We start from the raw sequence: 22,094 nt of genomic DNA, 5'->3' as shown, positions 1-22,094 counted from the left end.
TGAGAGATGGAGGCAGGGAATTGGGAGAAGACAATGAAAATGTATGTCACTGCAGTAAGGCTTGGAAAATGAATATTTTAAAAAGAATGTCTCTTTTGAAATGGGTATCCTTTGATAAAGTCAGGGACAGGTTGATTGAGGGAAAGCCAGGAAACTATTTCAGAGGAGGGTTTAAACTCACAATGAAACAGCTCTATCCTGTTATCACGAACGAAGGTAGGAAGGTGGGGAGGAGAAAAGGAAGACTGCTTGGTGACAAATGCAGATTGTGTCTACTTACTAGCATAGGAGATTTAAAAAAATTCAAATTAGTGCTTTTTTAACAAAACATGTAATTTCAGAGTAGACTATAATGTTGCTCAATAACTCAGAGAAGCTGTGAACTGAGGCCTAATTGCTTTGTTAATGCTCTTTGAGATGCATTAACTCCTTTCACCCCCTCAAAACTTAGAGGACAGGATGCAAATTCTTAATTGAGGTTGCTGTATCACAACTGAGTATACATGCAAATGGCTTAGGCTTCACATAAATATCCCTAATAAAAGCCCCAAAATATCTGTGTGAAAACTGTCCAAATTGTAGTTTGAGTTGCAGGTACGTATGAAGATGGCTCATTTGGGCCTGGCATGAAGTGAGGGTGGCTCTAAAGTTCTTAGAGGAGGGCTAGACTTACCAAGCCACAGTGGCTGGCCTTGGGAATTAAAGAGTAGTCTTTCACTTTCCCGCTGGCAGGCAGGAGCTGTATAAACATCACTGCTGATTATTCGCTGTAGGTGGCTATCCTGCCAATGTAATTCACGCCCCTCAATGGCTCTAGTGAATACTGTTCGTCTTGGTCTGGATAAGGAGTCTGGAGAAAGAAGAACATGCAGCAGTACAGTGACAGGCAATTTGAAGTTTTAAGCCCTGGGTCTTCTTCAGGGTGGGAGGTTGGCTGAATAATAGTATTTTAAAAGAATAACTCTGGCAGCAGTATTGAGAACAGGTTATAAGGAAGGGCAATGAGAGCAGCCACTTGCAATCTCTCTGAGTATCTGTTGTGTTGCCTCCTTCTTGGATAAGCTTTCAGTGTGTGTGTGCTCTTTATAGGAATAACCTTCCCACAGAGATCTATGGCTTACTTCCTCCTTCTACAGAAGACTAATTTCTCCTGAGATCCAGAAGCTACATGAAATAGAAGAGGAGTAGTGGTGCTTAGCCACTCAATCATGAAGATACAAACTGCTTCTATCAAGGTCAAAGGTAGAGAGAAGAAGCTAGGTAATATCCCTGGCCAATCTTTAACTTGTTTCATACTAACTTTCCCTTATCAGACCAAGGACTTTCATGAAATTCATATTAAGAGTTGAAATAGAGCTGAAGCTATGGTGGCTCCTGCCTGTAATCCCAGAACTTTGGGTGGCTAAAGTGGGAGGATCACTTGAGGCCAGGAGTTCAAGACCAGCCTGGGCAACATAGCAAGACACTGTCTCTACAAAAAATAAAAATTTAAAAATTAGCCCAGCATGGTGGCACATGCCTGTAGTCCTAGCTACTTGGGAGGCTAAGGCAGGAGGACCACTTGAACTCAGGAGGTAGAGGCTGCAGTGAGCCAAGATTACACCACTGCACTCTAGCCTGGGTGACAGAGCAAAATCCCATCTCAAAAAAAAAAAAAAAGAGAGAGAGAGACAAAGAGCTGAAGCTCTGTATATTCAGGTACCTTTATTACACTGATATCTGCAGGCTTACAGTCTTGTTTCCCAATAAGAAAAAACTGATGAGGCCAGGTGTGATGACTTGCACCTGTTATCCCAGCACTTTGGAAGGCTGAGGCTGGTGGATTGTTTGAGTCCAGGAGTTTGAGACCAGTCTGGGGAATGTGGTGAAACCCCCTCTCTACAAAAAATATAAAAATTGGGCCGGGTGCAGTGGCTCACGCCTGTAACCCCAGAGCTTTGGGAGGCTGAGGCGGGCGGATCATGAGGTCAGGAGATCGAGACCATCCTGACCAACATGGTGAAACTCCGTCTCTACTAAAAATACAAAAAAATTAGCCGGGCATGGTGGCGGGCGCCTGTAGTCCCAGCTACTCTGGAGGCTGAGGCGGAAGAATGGCGTGAACTCGGGAGGCGGAGCTTGCAGTGAGCCGAGATCGCGCCACTGCACTCCAGCCTGGGCGACAGAGCCAGACTCCGTCTCAAAAAAAAAAAAAAAAAAAAAAAAAAAAAATATATATATATATATATATATAAATTAGCCGGGCATGGTGGCGTGGCCTGTAGTCCCAGCTATTCAGAGGGGCTGAGTCAGGAGGATCACTTGAGCCCAGGAGGTTGAGGCCACAGTGAGCCGAGATCATGCCACTGGTCTCCAGCCTGAGTAACAAAGCGAGATCATGCCTCAGAAAAAAGAAAAAGAAAAAACTGATGCTAATAAAAGACAAACTTGTTTTCTCACTGGAGTCTTACCATGCCATCTGCCTTCAGGAAAAGGGCTGCAGGGAAACCAAAACTGCAGACAAAAATGTAGGCTCAACTCTTGAGGGTGGTATGTAGGAGGACCAAATGGAAGATATCTTGCCATAAACCACAGACTTAGGGAGGATCATGGAAATGATATTTAAGGTAATAAGAAACCATGAGGGAGTCATTTAACTGATGCTTTGCCAGATTAATGGCAATTTAAACTATTTTGGGATCAAGAACTGAAGTATTATACTGTATGGACATTTCCAGAGATGCCCAAATGAGGTGTGTACCTACTGATTCTGTGCAAAAAAATTATGAGGGAATGTCAGAGAATTCATACTGAATATGAAAGAACCTAACATATTCAACCATTCAGGAAAAGTCCTTGGAATCTGGTCATTTCTTTAGAATTTAATATATCCCATTGGGTACAGGCTCAGACGGTTGAAGGATATTATCATTAGAGTAGCACTGACAGTATTTACTGAAATTGCTTCTCCTTCATGTTGTCCCTCACAGAAAGCACAATGACTCTTCTACTGGCTGGAATCTAAGCTCCTCTACTGCTGAACTGAGAATCCACCGGTCTGCTCAACCCACAGTGGGCACTGGGCTCCCAATATATTTTTAAATTGATTAAATCAGCAAATAATTTCTGCCTACTATACAGTAGGTACTGTTCTTAGTGCTTAGGATATACAAAGTTCCTATCTTTATGGACCTTTACATTCAACTGGGGAGAGAGAGTTAAGTAAATATATAGTGTATCAGACATGTCGTACAGTTAAGAGTGCTATGAAAAAGTATAAAGCAGAGTTAGGGAGAAAAGCAAGCTGGTGTTAGGCAGGGGGTTATTGTTTCATTCATATATAGAATGGTCTCCAGGCAAAAGGAACCACAAGCACTACGTCCTAAGGTAGAAGTATATTTGGAGTGTTTGAGAACAGTGAGGAGGCCAGTATAGTTGGATGGAATGAGCAAGCAGGAGAATCACAGGAGATGAGGTCAGAGACATATTAGAGAACTAGATCATGGAGGGCCATGTAGACCATGAGAAAAAGATGACTTTGGGTTTTTGAGAAAGATGAGAGGCCACTGAAGAGCTTTGAGCTGTGAAGGTATATGATGGGACTTGCATTTTAAAAGGATAACTCTGGCAGCAGTACTGAGAATAGGTTATAAGGTGGAAGGGCAGAAGAAGAGGGAGAAGTCAGGTGGGCACTACAATAATTTGTGAGAGATGATGGTAGTTGGCAGAGAAATAAAGAGTGGAGATGATGAGCAGTAGTTGGATTCTGGATATATTTCAAAGATAAAGGCAATATATTGGATTTGCTCATGGATTACAGCTGGGGTGAGAGAGAGTAAAGAATTAAGAATGACTCCAAGGTTTTTAAGAGAGTTGCCATATATGGAGACAGGAAGACTGCAAGAAGAGCAGGTTTGCGTGGGGCTTGAGGGGTAGGAATCCTACTGAGATGCCTGTTAACAGATAAATGGAGATATCAAAAAGGCAGTTAAATATACATATCTAGAGTTGAGAGGAAAGGTCTGGGCAAGATATGTATGTGTGTGTGTGTATATATATATATATATATATGAGCTGTTAGTATGTAGATGATTACTAAAACAATGCAATCAACAAAGAAGTATAGAAAGAGAGGTGGTAGCCAGGCGCAGTGGCTCATTCCTGTAATCCCAGCACTTTGAGAGGCAGAGGTGAGCAGATCAGAAGGTCAAGAGTTCGAGACCAGCCAGGCTAACATAGTGAAACCCCATCTCTACTGAAAATACAAAAATTAGTCAGGCGTGGTGGCGGGCACCTGTAATCCCAGCTACTCGGGAGGCTGAGGCAGGAGAATCGTTTGAACCTGGGAGGCAGAGGTTGTGGTGAGCCAAGACCACACCAGTGCACTCCAGCCTGGGCAACGAACTCTGTCTCAAAAAAAAAAAAAAAGAAAGAGAGGTGGTCTGATGACAGATCCCTGGGCACTACAGCATTTTAGGTTGGGAAATGGGGTAGAGACAGTAAAGAGACTTCGAAGGAACGGTCAATGAAGTGAGAACCGAGAGAGAATGGTTTCTTGGAAGTCAAATGACAAAGTTTCAAGGAGAGTGTGACTAATGTGTCAAATACTGCGGATAGGTCAAGTATCAGTTGAGAACAACTACTAGATTTAGCAACAGTTAGCATTAGTAACAACTACTAGATTTAGCAACAGTTAGCATAAGTAACCGGTACAAGAGCTGTTTCAGTAATGGTAGGGATTGAAAGCCTGACTTGGAGTGAATTCAAGGGAGACTAAGAACAGAAGAAATGGAGATGGCAAATCTGTACTATTCTTTTTAATGATTTTTCCTAACTCTACCACCCATTTCTACCACCCAGAGAGGCACGTGGAGTCATGAGAGTGTTTTTTGTTTTGTTTTGGTATGGGAAATACAACAATATGCTTGTACACTCAGGAATAATTCATGGAGAGTGAAAAATTGGAGATGCAGGAGAGAGAGGAAATAATTTCTTGTTAATTCCTAGAGTGATGTCCTAGATAAAAGTGATGTAATAGGATCTTGAGAATAACTGGAGGGCTTGGATTTAGAAGCATAGACTGCAACAGGGGAAGAGGCAGAGAAGATAGGCAAAGACAGTAATTCTCTGACCTTCTAGAACAGTATTTCTTTTGACCCATCACCACCAGATGTGGTGGTGGAGTTTTGGAAATTCTCTTCTGATTGCTTCTTTATTTTTAGTAAACAGGAAGCAAGCCTCAGTTGAAACTGAGGAAGGAGAGGAAGTACAGAAAATTTTAGGAAAAAGATGGTGTGAAATAGTAATTTATAAGAGTGAAAGATGGCACAGACTAGGGAAATGTACTAGATGTCTAGAAAGTACTGAGGACCCACTTGAAATGAGTGGTCATAAACTTAAAATAAGACCAGTTATTATGGTTGTTTCTTTCTTTCTTTTCTTTTCTTTTTTTTTTTTTTGAGACAGGGTCTCATTTTGTTGCCCAGGCTGGAGTGCAGTGGCATGACCGTGGCTCATTGAAGCCTTGACCTCCTGGGCTCAAGCAATCCACCATACCTGGCTAATTTTTGTATTTTTTGTAGAGACAGGATTTCACCATGTTGCCCAGGCTGGTCTTGAACTCCTAAGTTCAAGGGTTCTGCCAGTCTTGGTCTCCCAAAGTACTGGGATTATAGGCAGGAACCACTGTGCCCGGCATGGTTGTTTCTCTCCAGCCATATTCAGCTGTGCAAGTGTACCAAGTAATTAGAGCTGGAATGAACTAAGTTTAGAGTTTTTCCATCAGTGTATCAAAGAGAAAGAGGGAGTTAAGTGTGTATGCAAAGGAGTGATTGTAATGAGTTACCAAGGACTCTAACGTGGATGAGGAGGAAAATGAGGCTATCAGAGTGAAAACACATTTTGTCTTACACAGTAAGACAAAAATTCCTAGTGGGTCAAAGAATTATTGAAACTGGGATACTAAAGAAAAGAAGCTAGCAAGATTGATGGTGGTAACTGGTGATGCATGAAATTGAGATTATGAAGAGGGTGTAGTTTTTGGTAATGTCAAGGTTTAGGGTATGATTTTGGGGTTGAATGGCTAAGTTATGGTAGAGGATGAGACTACTGGAAAAGAGGAGATCAAATAATTGAGAGGCCAGGGTATTGGAAGAGTCATCTATGTGGCTACTGAAGTCATCAATAATTATGATAGGAATCAGCATGGTGGCTCATGCCTATAATCCCAGCACTTTGGGAGGCCAAGGCAGGAGGATTGCTTCAGCTCAGGAGTTCGAGACTAGCCTGGGCAACATGACAAAACCCTGTCTCTACAAAAAATACACTCACAAAAAAAATTTGGCTGTGAGTGGTGGCTTGCGCCTGTAGTCCCAACTACTCGGGAGGCTGAGATGGGAGGATCACTGAAGCCTGGGAGACAGAAGTTGCAGTGAGACGAGATCACGCCACTTCACTCTAGCATGGGTGACACAGTGAGACCCAGTCTCAAAAAAAAAAAAAAAAAAATTAAAAAAAGAATTATGATCAGAATAGTGATAGAAAGTAGTATTACTAAGCCAATAGCTAAAAATCTTCAAGGACTGAGAGGGATTGACCCAGAGATCTACAGATGACAAAAACCAGGAGGGTGGCAGACAGTATAGTTTGATGGCAGAAACTTAAACCTGGGGTAATTTTAAGAAGGTAGGAAGGAGAATTATGTAGAAATGACTATGAAGAATAGGCAGGAATCAACTGCTTCTCCAGCCCCAAAGGTAAAGGGATGTGAGAGAGGTATCAATCACATCCTGATTGATGTCATTGATATCAATCTGAGAAGGCTTTAGAAGAAGCAACATCTTCAAAGGAGAACTAACAACAACAAAGAACCAATATATTATGACAAGGAAGAAACTGCCAGACCAGGCTGGTCGCGGTGGCTCATGCTTGTAATACTAGCACTTTGGGAGGCCAAGACGGGCAGATCACTTGAGGAGTTTGACACCAGCCTGGCCAATATGGTGAAACCCTGTATCTACTAAATATACAAAAATTAGCCAGGTGTAGTGGCCCACTCCTGTAGTCCTAACTACTCGGGAAGCTGAGGCAGCAGAATTGCTTGAACCTGGGAGGCAGAGGTTGCAGTGAGCCGAGACCGCAGTACTGCACTCCAGCCTGGGCAACAGAACAAAGCATGTGTTTGTATGCATTTGACCCTCTCTATGCTATCCAAAGCCACTATCAAAGAGATGGCTTCCTGTGTTGTGGAAGCTAGATGAGTGCCAGGAAAGGGTAAAGAAGTGGCAAAATTGTAGCCTTTACCTCTTTCATTACCTTAGTTGTCTTAAATATACTGACAACTAATTATGGTACAGAATAAGACCAAACAAAAACAAAAATTTTTGTGATTTCCTCCTTGAGACTGAAAATACCAATAGAGTTATTTGAAATAAAAGGAACTGCCAGGCGCAGTGGCTCATGCCTGTAATCCCAGCATTTTGAGAGGCTGACGGTGGGTGGATCACCTGGGGTCAGGAGTTCAAGACCAGGCTGGCCAACATGGCAAAACCCCGTCTCTACTAAAAATACAAAAATTAGCCGGGCGTGGTGGCTCTCACACCTGCAATCCCAGCTACTTGGGAGGCTGAGGCATGAGAATTGCTTGAACCCTGGAGGCAGAGGTTGCAGTGAGCCAAGATCGCGCCACTGCACTCCAGCCTGGGGGATAGAGTGAGACCTTGTCTCCAAATAAAATAAAATAAAAGGAACCAATTGTAAAATCAGTGTCTGATAAAATCTTCTACCAATAAAGGCTCTCAATAGGCTAAAGAATAATCAATTGACAACATCAAATAGACTGAATTAGTTGAACTAAAACTGATACGAATGCTGATGTCAAGTGATGTCTGTAGGCGAGTGGGCTCAAAGCGTGGAGGGTATGGTATCACTGTACTGGATGTGTCTTAAAATGGGGCAGGAATCCTACCAATAATATGGGAGGATGATCCCACCCAGCTATTTGCTGTATAAAAATTTGAGGAAAACAGAAGTAAGAAAAGCTATGGTCAGGACACTTTTTAAAATTGCTTCTTACAGGTCTTTTGTTCCTCCCCTAAGTTAGGTCTCAGCTAAAACCAACCCCAACTGAAGCCAAGATATTTAATACATTAGACATGAAGAACCAGAAGAGTAGACCAGGAGTCACGCAGAGGCTCTAGGACATTATGCTGGGCACTGTAAGGACACTCTAGATGTGGAAAAGGACAGCAACTCAATGTCAAAGATAAAAGCTTATCCTTACTTAAGGTTCAGCATTTCGAGATGAATAAAAACACAGGCTTTTCTTATTTAGAATGGCAATTCTGACAGCTAAAAGGCTATCCAGTTACCATTGTTCTAGGGTTTACCCTCCCACCTTTTGAAGTTCTAGGTACAAAGAGCCTAAAAGGACACTTGGCTCACCTGGGCTGTGAATGGCACTCTGGGGAAGTGCATTGGTGATGTTGGGCAGCTCATGTCCATAGTTTCCATCCTCCAGGGGACAGACATCCAGGTCACTCCACTTCTGCAGCTGCTGCAGCCAGCAGGATTTCTCCTCCAGTTTGCAGTGTGGATTTAAAATTATGCACACCCATAAAGCCCCTGGAAAATAAAGCAACCCATATTCTTAACATCTCTCCTTTGATGTGTGTGTAAGCCTTAATGTTTCAGTTTCATTTTTAGATGGTAGAGAAAGTTTCCAAAGCATTAACTTTTCTTAATATAAAAAATTTGCTAAGATTTTCAGAACTGGCTTGTTTTTCCTTCCCAACACTTCCTTAAAGTAGAGTGACTATCTTATTTGAATCTGTGTGCCTGTGATATAAAGACAGATTTAGGCTTGAACTCTGAGCTCAAATCTGCAGTGTAATAAATATTTATTAAGAGCCTCCTATGTTAAGGCTCTGTGCTGGTGAATAAAACAGACACTGTTCCTACCCTTGAGGAACTGTCTAGTGAGGGAGACAGATAAATAAACATAATTCCATTTGAATATGATAAGTATTAAAATAAAGATATGTTCAGGGTATGAAAGCAGCATAGAGGAAGGGCATTTAATACTAGAACATGGTTGGAAGCGAGGAAGTCAGAAAAGGTTTTATTTTTTTGCTTAGCTGAACTTCCTGAGCTTCATCAAATCATTCAATTGTAAAACTGAGATCATAAAAATACCTACTTTGTAGGGATATTGTGAGAATTTAATGAGATAACCTTTGTAAAGGGTCTAGCATATTACCTAGCACATAGTAGAATCTTAGTATTTGCTTATCCAAGAAAAATAACTTATTTGGACTTGGATTTTCAAACTGCTGATAACTTGTGATGCCTTAAAACCATTACTTTCTTGGGATTTTTTTTTTTTTTTTTTTGAGACAAAGTCTCGCTCTTGTCCCCCAAGCTGGAGAGCGATGGGGCGATCTTGGCTCACTGCTGCAACCTCCACCTCCTGAGTTCAAGCAATTCTCCGGCCTCAGCTCCTCTCCCCACGACCCCCAGTAGCTGGGATTACAGGCACCCGCCACCATGCCCGGCTAATTTTTGTATTTTTAGTAGAGATGAGGTTTCACCATGTCGGCTAGGTTTGTTTAGAACTCCTGACCTCAGGCCGGGCGCGGTGGCTCACGCCTGTAATCCCAGCACTTTGGGAGGCCGAGGCGGGCGGATCACGAGGTCAGGAGATCGAGACCAGCCTGGCTAACACGGTGAAACCCCGTCTCTACTAAAAATACAAAAAAAAATTAGCCGGGCGTGGTAGTGGGCGCCTGTAGTCCCAGCTACTCGGGAGGCTGAGGCAGGAGAATGGCGTGAACCCGGGAGGTGGAACTTGCAGTGAGCCGAGATCGCGCCACTGCACTCCAGCCTGGGCGACAAAGCAAGACTCTGTCTCAAAAAAAAAAAAAAAAAAAGAACTCCTGACCTCAGGTGATCCACACGCCTTGGCCTCCCAAAGTGCTGGGATTACAGGCGTGAGCTGCCACGCCTGGCTGCAGTGTGTCTTAATATAAACATCCTTTAGGATGTAGTTACATCCATGGATAGAAGTACATTTGGACACTATTTCAAAGCCTCTCAAAGCCAAATAGGAATGTTTTGAAAAGCCATCTTAGCCTCAATTTCAGATATTAATTGAAGATGAAAATTAATTTCTGGCTGGGTGCTGTGGCTCACACTTATAATCCCAGCACTTTGGCAGGCCGAGGAGGGCAGATCACTTGAGCTCAGGAGTTTGAGCCCAGCCTGGGCAACATGGTGAAACCCTGTCTCTCCCAAAAATACAAAAAATTAGCTGGGCATGGTGGTATGCACCCACCTGGTCCCAGCTACTCAGGAGGCTGAGGTGGGAGGATTATTTGAACCCAGGAGGTGGAAGTTACAGTGAGCCGAGATCACACCACTGCACTCCAGCATGGGTGATGGGAAAAAAAAAAAGAAAGAAAAAAACCCTCATTTCTATTTTTTCAATTCAATTTTTTAAATGTACCATGAAAAAGAAACTATATTATGTGTTGGGTGCAGTGGCTCACTCCTGTAATCCTAGCGCTGTGGGAGGCTGAGGTGGGCGGATCACCTGAGGTCGGGAGTTCAAGACCAGCCTGACCGCCATGGAGAAACCCCGTCTCTACTAAAAATACAAAAAATTAGCCAGGTGTGTTGGTGCATGCCTGTAATCCCAGCTACTTGGGAGGCTGTGGTAGGAGAATCGGTTGAATCTGGGAGGCGGAGGTTGCAGTGAGCTGAGATCCCACCATTGCACTCAAGCCTGAGCAACAAGAGTGAAACTCCATCTCAAACAAAAGAAAAAGAAAAAAGAATAAAGGAACTGATACTTACAACAGTGACTCTTTAGGGAATTATAGTAACATTTATTTTACAGTTTAAGAGGGCTTTTCATCTATAGTGTAGAAACAGATTTTCATATTTAATCTTCACAGGTAAAAAAGAGGACCAAAAAAGAAGCTACTAAATCTGGCAACTTCAGAAGAACTCTGGTGACCTTAGGAATGGCAAAATCAATAGGATAATAGGAATGGAAAACAGATTGGGTGAGATGAGAGGCTTAAGAGGTAAAGAAACAGGGTGCTAATTCTAGTCCTGGAGGAGTTCCAATTTCCTAGGCATTTTGATATTAAGAAGGGGATCCTGGCCGGGTGTGGTGGCTCATTCCTGTAATCCCAGCACTTTGGGAGGTGGAGGCGGGTGGATTGCTTGAGGTCAGGAGTTCGAGACCAGCTTGGCCAACATGGTGAAACCCCATCTCTACTAAAAATACAAAAAATTAGCTAGGCATCATAGTGTGTGCCTATAATCCCAGTTACTCAGGTGGCCAAGGCAAGAGAATCTCTTGAGTCCAGGAGGCAAAGGTTGCAGTGAGCCAAGATTGAGCTACTGCACTCCAGCCTGGGCGACAGAGCGAGATTCTGTTTCAAAAAAAAAAAAAAAAGGATCCCTAGAAAGTGAGCACAAGTACTTTCACCTATAAGTTACAAATGAGTTTTCTGTCTTATTAATTACATCCTTATAAATTTCTTTCAATACAGTTACAACCCTGAGAAAGAGACAAAGCAAAAAATCCTACTAGTTGCCTGTATAAAACATCACTCACAAGACTGTTATCAGTATCCAGAAGCATATTTTCCTACAACTTAAAAAAAAGTGTTGGCTTGGTACAGTGTCTCATGCTTGTAATACCAGTGCTTGGGGAGGCTGAGGTGAAGGAACACAAGGCCAGGAGTTTGAGATCAGCCTGGGCAACATAGTGAGACCCTACCTCTACAAAAAATTAGAATTGGCTGAGTGTGATAGCCTCTGCCTGTAATCCCAGCTACTTGGGAGGCTGAGGTGGAAGTATTTCTTGATCCCAGGAGTTTGAGTTGCAGTGAGTTATGATCACACCACTGTATTCCAGCCTAGGGGACAGTGAGATCCTGTCTCAAAGTAAATCAATAAAAATAAATTTGGCCTGGGCGTGGTGGCTCATGTCTATGGTCCCAGCACTTTGGGAGGCCGAGGCAGGTGGATCACTTGAGGTCAGGAGTTTGAGACCAGCCTAGCCAACATGGTGAAACCCTGTCTCTACAAAAGTAGAAAAATTAGCTGGGCGTGGTGGTGCGTGCCTGTAGTCTCAGCTACTTGGGAGGCTGAGGCAGAAGAATTGAGTGAACCCAGGAGGCAGAGGTTGCAGTGAGCTGAGATCGCACCACTGCACTCCAGACTGGGCAACAGAGTGAGACTCTTTCTCAAAAAACAACAACAAAAAATTTTAAAAGTGTCAAAAACTCAAAGCAAAGGTAGCTACTATGGAAATTAAAATTTTACGTAATTATTAAATATTAAATATAATAATAAAATAATAGCTATCACTGATTTCTTTTCATCAGCTAGGGATTAAGGTGTTAAGCACTTTATCTCATTCAGTCCTCTAACTCTGAGGGTCAACAGGTCTTGGTTTGGATGTAAAAGAAAATGAGGAATCAAGGATAACCCTTAAATTTTCTTCTTAAGCAACGATGGAGTCTCGCTCTGTCACTGAGGCTGGAGTGCAGTGGCATGATCTCAGCTCACTGCAATGTCTGCCTCCCAGGTTCAAGTGATTTTCCTGCCTCAGCCTCCTAAGTAACTGGCATTACAGGCACCTGCCACCATGCCAGGTTAATTTTTTGTATTTTTTTTAAGATGGAGTCTCATTGTGTCGCCCAGGCTGGAGTGCAGCGGCACGGTCTTGGCTCACTGCAAGCTCCGCCTCCTGGGTTCATGCCATTCTCCTGCCTCAGCCTCCCGAGTAGCTGGGACTACAGGCGCCCACCACCACGCCTGGCTAATTTTTTGTATTTTTAGTAGAGATGGGGTTTCACCGTGTCAGCCAGGATGGTCTCAATCTCCTGACCTCGTGATCTGCCAGCCTCGGCCTCCCAAAGTGCTGGGATTACAGGCGTGAGCCACTGCACCCGGCCAGTTTTTTGTATTTTTAGTAGAGACAGGGTTTCACCATGTTGGCCAGGCTTGTCTTGAACTCCTGATCTCAGGTGATCTGCCTGCCTTGTCCTCCCAAAGTGCTAGGATTACAGGCGTGAGACACCGTGCCTGGCCATTGAGCAACAAGATAATACATCTTGATGCTATATATTGAGATGGCGACAACAAGGGGAAAATAAGGCTTTGGCAGGAAAATTAAGAGTTCTGTGATGTCTGTATTAACTTTGAGATGTTTCTTAGAAGTGATGGGCAGCTGGACACAGCCTGGAGCTCAGGGGAAAGATCAGGGCTAGAGACATACATTTGTGATTTATCTGCATCTGGATAGTATTTAAAGCCACGGGACTGAATATATAATCATTTAGGTAGAGAACGTAAACAGGAAAGTGGATGCTGGGGGGCACTCAATATTTAGAAGGGCTGAGGAAAGGCAGAGAAGTCTGCAAAGGAGACTGAGTGAAAGTCACCAGGAACACAGTGGGGAAACCCAGTGGGTATGCAGTTATGGAAACCAAGAGAAGAGTGTTTCAAAAAGAGTATGGGCATGTAGCTCGTGCCTGTAATCCCAGCACTTTGGGAGATGGAGGCGGTAGAATTGCTTGAGGCTAGGAGTTCAAGACCAGCCTGGGCAACATAGCGAGACCCTGTCGCTACAAAAGGAAGGAAAAATAAAAGAGTATAGTCAAGTTTACTGAAAACCGCTAAGAGTTTTGAAGTAAGATCAGAACAGAGAAGTGACTGTTGTATTTAGCAATATGGAAATTATTTGTGATTTCGACAACAGCTACTTCAGGAGACTGGCAGCAATGGGCAATGGAAACCCAACTGGAGTGGGCTCAAGAAAGAATGGAGGGGAGCAAATGGAAAGAGTGACCACAGATAATTTTTTAAAGAAGTGTTATTTCAAAGGGGAGAAGAGAAATGGGTTAATAGTTGGTGAGGACAGTTGGAATATCAAAGGAGTATTTTTTAAAATTTGAGATCAAAGATATTAGGGCAGGCGAGGCACGGTGACTCACGCCTGTAATCTCAACACTTTGGGAGGCTGAGGTGGGTGGATCACCTGAGGTCAGGAGTTCGAGACCAGCCTGGCCAACATGGTGAAACCCCATCTCTACTAAAAATACAAAAATTAGCTGGGCCATGGTGGTGCATGCCTGTAGTCCCAGCTACTCAGGGGGCTGAGGCAGAAGAATTGCTTGAACCCAGGAGGCAGAGGTTGCAGTGAGCCAAGACTACGCCACTGCCAAGACTGCGCCACTGCACTTCATCCTGGGTGACAGAGTGAGACTCTGTCTCAAAAAAAAAAAAAGATATTAGAGCATATTTGTATGCTGATGGAAATGATCCCGTAGAGAGAAAAAAGTTAATAATACCCAAGCAAAGAAATAATTGTAGGAGCAACATTCTTGAGAAAAGGAGATAGAACAGAACCCAGAGCAAACATGTAAGGGTTGGCCTTTCATGACAGCAGAGATACTTTATGGATTTTAATGGAGGAGAAGGCAAACCATATGAGTAGAGACATAGAAAGCATTAGTAGATTTGTAGGTGGGGAGATGATGAAACTTCATGTGTGATCGGTCCCATTTTCTCTAGTTCAGAAATGGAAAGTAGTGAGCCATTTCTCTCTACATTTGTAGTTCCTACAAACCCTGCCTAGGTTCTCCATAGGTGTATAGGCCTTGTGATCTGTAAGGAGCCCTAAGAATAGCTAGGGGAACCCTTAGAATAGTTAGGGGAAGCATGAATGCACTGTGTTCTAGTGTCTAACCTAACAAGACTTCTCTAAGTGCAGTGGTTCTCAAAGTGTGGTCTCTGGATCAGCAGCATCAGCGTCCCCTGGGAATTTGTTTGAAATGCAAATTCTCAGGCTCCACTCCAAACCTACTGATTCAGAAACTCGGGATAGGGCCTAGTGATCTGTTTAAACAAGTACTCCAGGTGATTCTGAAAGGTTTGAGAACCACCGTCTTAGCAGAATGCTGAGGGTTTCTTGGATGGTAGGTACAGTAATTTGTTAGATATGAAAATGCCAGAAGCAAGAGTTTTTCATAATGAACCCAAGTATATAACAAGAGTTTTAAAAGCACCAGGAGCCATCTCTACTTACTTCCTCCCAACTACCTTTGTCCCAGAGGTAAAGCCCAAGTCCACAGCACAATCCTGTGACTGGTTCAGAAATTAAGACATTCAGGCCTCAGATGAAACTGACTCTCCCAAGGCTAACTTCAAGTTCTTAAGGAACATGCACTTTGAAAAAATATAAGGACTTAAGATAGAATTGAGGGAGATGTTACAGAGGGATATTTGATTTAAAGTCAGACAGATTGGGCTTCCAGTGTTAGAGCCAAAACTTACTAGTGTGTGACCCTGAATTCAGGGTATGGAAGATTCTGAAAGCAGGGCAAGAAGTATTAGCATTGCAAAACTGGTCTTAGAGCAAGGGAATGCTAAAGAGAAATGATGGCCACAGAGGACTGCCTTGATGAGGGAGAACCTAGAACAGTGAGGCCATTAGAAGGTCACAGTTCTAATCTAATCTAAAAGTTTCAAGGGGGAATGGACACTACATTGCATTTTAAAGGTTGAGAAATCAAATAAAGTTGGTCACTGGATGTAGGGAATGAAAGAAAAATGAGTGCTTAGCAATAAGTTTGGTAAAGTAAGGAATGATGGTGCCAATGCCAGTCACAAGAGCCTTTTTTTGTAGGAGAAAGCCCAAGTTCATTTTTGATTTCTCATTGGAAATGGTCAGTGGACATCTACTCATGTGGTACTATAACTCAGATGAGTAGAAAGAAGATCAAGGTGAAATGACCATATAAGTAAGCTCTGAAGCTATGATATTTTAAAAAAAGTTATCAAGGGAATATAGAGAAGGAAGAATAGAAGGTTAAGTCCAAGTATTGGAAACTGCCCTACGTCTTAAAGGTCTGGCTGGGAGTGATACAGAACAGCAGACTCGGGAAAAGCAACAAAAGTGAGGCTGATAAGTATTTGGAGAGTCAGGTTACTGCCATGAAACAGAAGCCAAGCAAAGAGGTTTTCTCTCAACAAAGGTTTCCACGTGTTAACATCTGGAACAGAATGCTTGATGTCAATAGCAAAGCACAATGCTGTGGAAGCAACAAAAGTGAGTTCAGTGTTACTCTGGGTGGCCTCTGTAGAACCTAAGTCTTCTACCAGCTGGACTTAGCAAGATCCATGCAACGATTGATGGCAAGGGTTCATAAACACTGTTGCCACAGGGCAAGATGGTAGAACAAAGCACTTCTCTGAACGATGGGAACTTACCTAGCTCATCCCAGAGCTGCCTGCACTTGTCTGTCATGTTTGTTCCTTGCTGCCTCCAGAGTGTGAGTCGTGGGTCAGCCATAAACTGCTCAGTTATTAGTGTCAGCATCCTTGCTCCATTGGAATCTCTCATCCGCAGCATTTCTCGAACCTGACACATAAGAAGTGGCAAGGGATTGGTGATTGTGCATCACAAAAAAGTAGGAGGAGAAGGAAGTGGGGGAGGGGGAAGTGAAGATGAAGTATCTGAGTACACCATATCCAAAAGAGCCAGAAAGAAGGCGTCTTGTTCTGTAAGCAAGATCTCTGCATGTACCAAGAAAGCCTGATGTTCACAATGAGATACCACTTCACACCCACTAGGATGGCTAGAATTAAAAAGTCAGATAACAAGTGTTGGACAGGATGTAAAGAAATTGACACATCATACACTGTTGGTAGGAACGTAAAATGATGCAGCCACCTTGGAAAACAGACTGGCAGTTCTTCAAATGATTAAGCATAGAGTTACCATATGACCCATCAATTCCACTCCAAGAAAGAAATGAAAATATATGTCCACATAGAACCTTATACAAGAATGTTTATAGCAGCACTATTCATAATAGCCAAAAGGTAGAAACAACTCAAATGTTCACTAACAGATGAATGGATAAATAAAACGTAGGGTATCCACATTTTGAACAATAAATCCACATTTATTGTTCAGACATAAAAAGGAATGAAGTACTGATTCATGCTATGACACCGATGAATCTTAAAAACATTATGCTGAGTGAAGGAAGCCAATCATAAAAGACTACATACTATATGAATGATTCCATTCATATGAAAGTCCAGAATAGGGAAATCTATAGAGACAGAAAGTAGATTAGTGGTTTCTTAGGGCTGGGGGAGGGAGACATAGAGGACAAGGGAGGGATAGGTAAGGGTATGGGGTTTCCTTTTGAGGTGATGAAAATGTCCTAAAGTTGATTGTGGTGATGGCTGCATATAACTATGAATATACTAAAAACCACTGAACTGAATTTTAACACTGTAAATGGGTGAATTGTATAGTATATGAATTATATCTCACTGAAGGTATTAAGGGGGAAAAAAAGAAAAGAAAAACAGCCTGCTGTGAGAACCCCTAGTTTCAAAATATTAAGTGTCTTTAGGAACAATGTTGAAACTCTAGTCTTCAGGCTTCATCAGGCAGCACTGGATTAAAAGCAGAGGGAAGGTAGTTTCCTTGCTAAAATGCCCCAGCAATACTAACGCATTTAGAGAGCAGAGCAGAAGGAACAGGACTACCAGGTTGAGGTGGGAGGGCTCCTTGGATGCAACCTGCTCGGGTCTGGTCAGCCTCTCCCACTAGATTTCAAGTATTCAGTTCAGCTATGTCAAGTGAGCTAGGTACAATGCATGAAGCCTGAAGTGTGGTGTGCCCAGTCTAACTTAAGCTTCTTTTGTCAACAACAAAAGAAAAACACCTTTTCATATCTTACCTTGGCAAACATTGAGTTGAGTTGCTTTCCAGAGCCACAGTAACCGCCCTGGGAGAGAAAAAGCTTCACTTGTTCTTTCACCTGTTCTTCATCCAAATGCCAACAGTTCTCATCGTCAATGCTGGCCCCAGCTGTGGGGTCAGGGGCACCTATGAAGAATGGGAACAGTGAAATGAATCATCTGAGTTCACATGCTACACATTCAGCTGGAGGGGCACTTTGTGAGCATATTCAAACAGAGATGGGTCATTCTGCTTTAATATGGGTTTTGTCAACTGTATAGTCCTAAACAAAATAAATAAATACATAAAATTAATTTTTCAAAAAGCCTAAATTAAAAGATCTAATGCTACTTGCATGTTCACTTAAGTCTCAGTTATAGCTTCATCTAAGATCTACAGATACCACTGTAGGGGAAAAAAGGTTAGAAGAGATATACAATATGCAAATTGTGCATTTTTTTCCCCAGGAGAGTGACATTTTGTTTCTTCTTTTTGCTTTTCTATGAAGTTCAAATATGCCTTACTAGGCACACATTATTTTAAAATAAAAATACATTCTTTGAACATGAAAAGTTCTTTTTGTTTGTTTGAGACAGGGTCTCACTCTGTCACCCAGGCTGCTGGAGTGCAGTAGCGTGATCATAGTTCATTGCAGCCTCGACCTCCCAGGCTCCATCGATCCTTCCACCTCAGCCTCCCAATTAGGTGGCACCACAGGAGAGGGCCACCACGCCCAACTATTTTAAAACAATTTTTTGTAGAGACAGGGTTTTGCCATGTTGCCCAGGCTGGTCTCAAACTCCTGGGCTCAAGCAATCCTCCCAACTCAGTCTCCCAAAGTACTGGGATTACAGGGCAAAAAAATTGTTTTTTAAAGTTCACTAGAAAATTGTCCCCTAAAGCATAAGTAGAGTTTCATACAGGGTGATATGATTTTATAAATTTATATAAAATATATTTTCATATTGGGCTCACCTTGACAAAACCACTTAAAACATAGTTATAGTTATTTACACATCCCTCTCTCCTAGTAGTCTGTTAACTCCTTACTCACAGTTGAATCCCCAGTTGAATCCAAAGCTGTATCACCTATAGCATAGTGCTGATAATGTGACAAGCACTCTGAAAATGTCTGTGAAATGAAAACTGAATCATCTTTCACTCTCTTATAGACAGAGTGCTGTAACAATTTGTTTTTTAAAAAATTTTAACTGACAGATAATAATTGTGTGTATATACGGGGTACAATGTAATGTTTTAATCTATGCATACTTTTTTTTTTTTTTTGAGACAGAGTCTCACTCTGTCATCTAGGTTGGAGTGCAGTGGCATGATCTCGGCTCACCGTAACCTCCACCTCCCGGGTTCAAGTGATTTTTGTGCCTCAGCCTCCCAAGTAGCTGGGATTTCAGGCATGTGCCACCATGCCTGGCTAATTTTTGTATTTTTGGCAGAGATGGGGCATCGCCATGTTGGCCAGGCTGGTCTCAAACTCCTGGCCTCAAGTGATCTGCCTGCTTTGGCCTCCCAAAGTGCTGGGATTACAGGTGTGAGCCACCATGCCCACCCAGCCTGACATATGTATACATTATAGGAAGATTTGATCAAGCCAATTAACATACCCATCACCTCACCAGTTTGTCTTTTTTTTTTTTTGATGTGGTAAGAATGTTAAAAATCTATTTTAGTACTTTTGAAATATACATTATTGGTTGGGTGCAGTGGCTCATGCCTGTACTCCCAGCACTTTGGGAGGCTGAGGCAGGTGGATCACTTGAGGCCAGGAGTTTGAGACTAGCCTGACCAACATGGCAAAACCATCCTCTACCAAAAGTACAAAAATTAGCTGGGTGTAGTGGTGTATGCCTGTAATCCCAGCTACCTGGGAGACTGAGGCACGAGAATTGCTTGAACCTGGGAGGTGAACGTTGCAGTGAGCCGAGATTGTGCCACTGCACTCCCGCCTGGGCAACAGAGTGAGACCCTGTCTCAAAAAACAACAAAAATGACAACATTATTATTAACTGTGGTCACCATGTAGTGCAATAGATTACTAAAACTTATTCTGTGACAAGTTTTTAGAAACCTACCTCCAAGTGACAATAGTCCATAAATCAATACTCTATAGGTGTGGTCATGCCATAGGTTACAAATTCATGTCATGTTTAATCAGTTTGCCTTACCCCTCGTCTCCCTATGTCAGAACTCTGCTTAAATAAAATTTAGGTCAGCACAACAAAGCTACTCCTTTGCTATGCTTTTTTGTAGTATATCTTATTCTCTAGGGAATTAGGAGGGCTCACATATTCACTCATTCCACAAATACAAATTAACACATATGATCTGCCACTTTATTGTATCTATTCTATGCTACTTTTCTTCAAATGTCTTATCCTAAACATAGTTTTTTGTTGTTTGTTTTAGACAGGGTCTCATTCTGTTGCCCAGGCTGGAGTGTAGTGGTGCAATCACGGCTCACTGCATCCTCAACCTCCTGCGCTCAAGTGATCCTACCACCTTAGCTTCCCAAGTAGCTGGGACTAAAGACATGCACCACTATGCCCAACTAATTTATTTTTAAATTTTTTTTGTAGAGATAGGGTCTTGCTATATTGCCCAGGCTGGTCTCGAACTCCTGGGCTCAAGAGATCCTCCCACCTCAGCCTCCCAAAGTGTTATTACAGGCATAACCCACCATACCTGGCCGAGTTTTTAAAAAAATAATTTCAACGCTTATTTTAGATTCAGGGGATATATGTACAGGTTTGTTACATGGGTATACTGTGTGATGCTGAGGTTTGGGGTAAAAATGATCCCATCACCCAGGTAGTGAGCATAGTACCCAATAGGTACTTTTTCAGATCTTGTCTCTTCCTTTTCTCTCCTCTCGAGTAGTTCCCAGTGTCTACTGTCCCCATCTTTATGACCATGTGTAACCAATGCTTAGCTCCCACTTATAAGTGAGAACATGTGGTATTTGGCTTCCTATTTCTGAATTAATTTACTTAGGATAATGGCCTCCAGCTGCATCCACATTGCTGCAGAGGAAATTATTTTGGTCTTTTTTTAATAGCTGTGTTGAATTCCATGATGTATATGTACCATATTTTCTTTATCCAATCCACTGCTGTTGGGCACCTAGGTTGATTCCACGTCTTTGCTATTGTGCACATATGAGTGCCTGTATCTTTTTGGTAGAATGATTTATTCTCCTTTGGGTATATGCCCAGTAATGGGATTGCTGGGTGGCATCGTAGTTCTGTTTTAAGTGCTCTGAGAACTCTCCAAATAAACATAGTCCTGATCATAATCACTTCCCTGCTCAAAAGTATTCAGTCATGCCCTATTCTTACTAAATTACGTCCAAATGCCCTAGCATGCCATTCAAGGCCCTCTATGCTCAGGCCCTATCTTTTATTTTTCATCTTGTCTTCCCCTACACTTATGATATGCTTCAGCCAGAAACAGTGTTCCCAGAACTCAACCACATTGGCTTATGACATACTTTTCCTCCTCCCTCCTCTAACCTGTTCTTTGACCAAAAAACCCAACAGTTCTCATTGTTAATATTACTTCAGCTCCAGAGTCAGGGCCACAATGAGAAACAGAACCATAGGAAGACGCAGTGACTCACACCTGTAATCCCAGCACTTTGGGAGGCTGAGGCGGGTGGATCATGAGGTCAGGAGATCGAGACCATCCGGGCTAACACGGTCTCTACTAAAAATACAAAAAATTAGCCAGGCGTGGTGGTGGGTGCATCTACATGCAGGTACTTGGGAGGCTGAGGCAGGAGAATGGTGTGAACCTGGGAGGCGGAGCTTGCAGTGAGCCGAGATCGCGCCACTGCACTCCAGCCTGGGCGACAGAGTGAGACTCTGTCTCAGAAAAAAAAAAAAAAGAAATCATAAAATTAGTGTACAGAGAGGCTAACACTGCTGAGGTTCATGTATTGCCAGTTTACTTGGCAACAGATTTCTTTTTTAACCTTCTCACTGAATTAGCCATATACTCCATTGCCACCTGCCGAAAGTATGCCCATCTTATTATGCTCATGTGCTCAGCATATAAAGGCAATAACTCTATTTTTTGTATTTGTATTCTCCTGATATTCATTCACTTACTAATTAACATTCTACATAGTACTTTATTATTATGTTCCTTAAATGTTCTTCATAGCACTTTATTATTACTTCTCTTGCACCTTGTTTTACATTAGAATTTTGCATTTCTCATATATTCCCAACTAAATTGAAATTTTTTAAAAATAGGGATTCATTTTTGTACTTCACAGTGTCAGGCTCATCACAGCACTGAGTTAATATTTATAGAA

General features: G+C 42.4%; 1 protein-coding gene across 3 annotated transcripts in view; it reads right to left on the bottom strand.

The window, feature by feature from the left end:
• Positions 1 to 22,094, bottom strand: part of ZSWIM5 (zinc finger SWIM-type containing 5) — a 189,892-nt gene that overhangs the window by 25,321 nt on the left and 142,477 nt on the right. For all 3 annotated transcript variants that reach the window (XM_019017414.4, XM_063699338.1, XM_055347357.2), the window contains exons 3-6: positions 17,760 to 17,908; positions 16,270 to 16,420; positions 8,422 to 8,601; positions 674 to 850 (exon numbers count right to left, since the gene is read on the bottom strand). In XM_019017414.4, the coding sequence (XP_018872959.3) occupies positions 674 to 850; positions 8,422 to 8,601; positions 16,270 to 16,420; positions 17,760 to 17,908 (657 nt within the window). The remainder of the gene's footprint in view (positions 1 to 673; positions 851 to 8,421; positions 8,602 to 16,269; positions 16,421 to 17,759; positions 17,909 to 22,094) is intronic.

Source organism: Gorilla gorilla, chromosome 1, assembly GCF_029281585.2.
Source record: "Gorilla gorilla gorilla isolate KB3781 chromosome 1, NHGRI_mGorGor1-v2.1_pri, whole genome shotgun sequence".
In the NCBI taxonomy this organism is placed as follows: Eukaryota; Metazoa; Chordata; class Mammalia; order Primates; family Hominidae; genus Gorilla; species Gorilla gorilla.
This window is presented reverse-complemented; position numbering and strand designations above follow the sequence as displayed.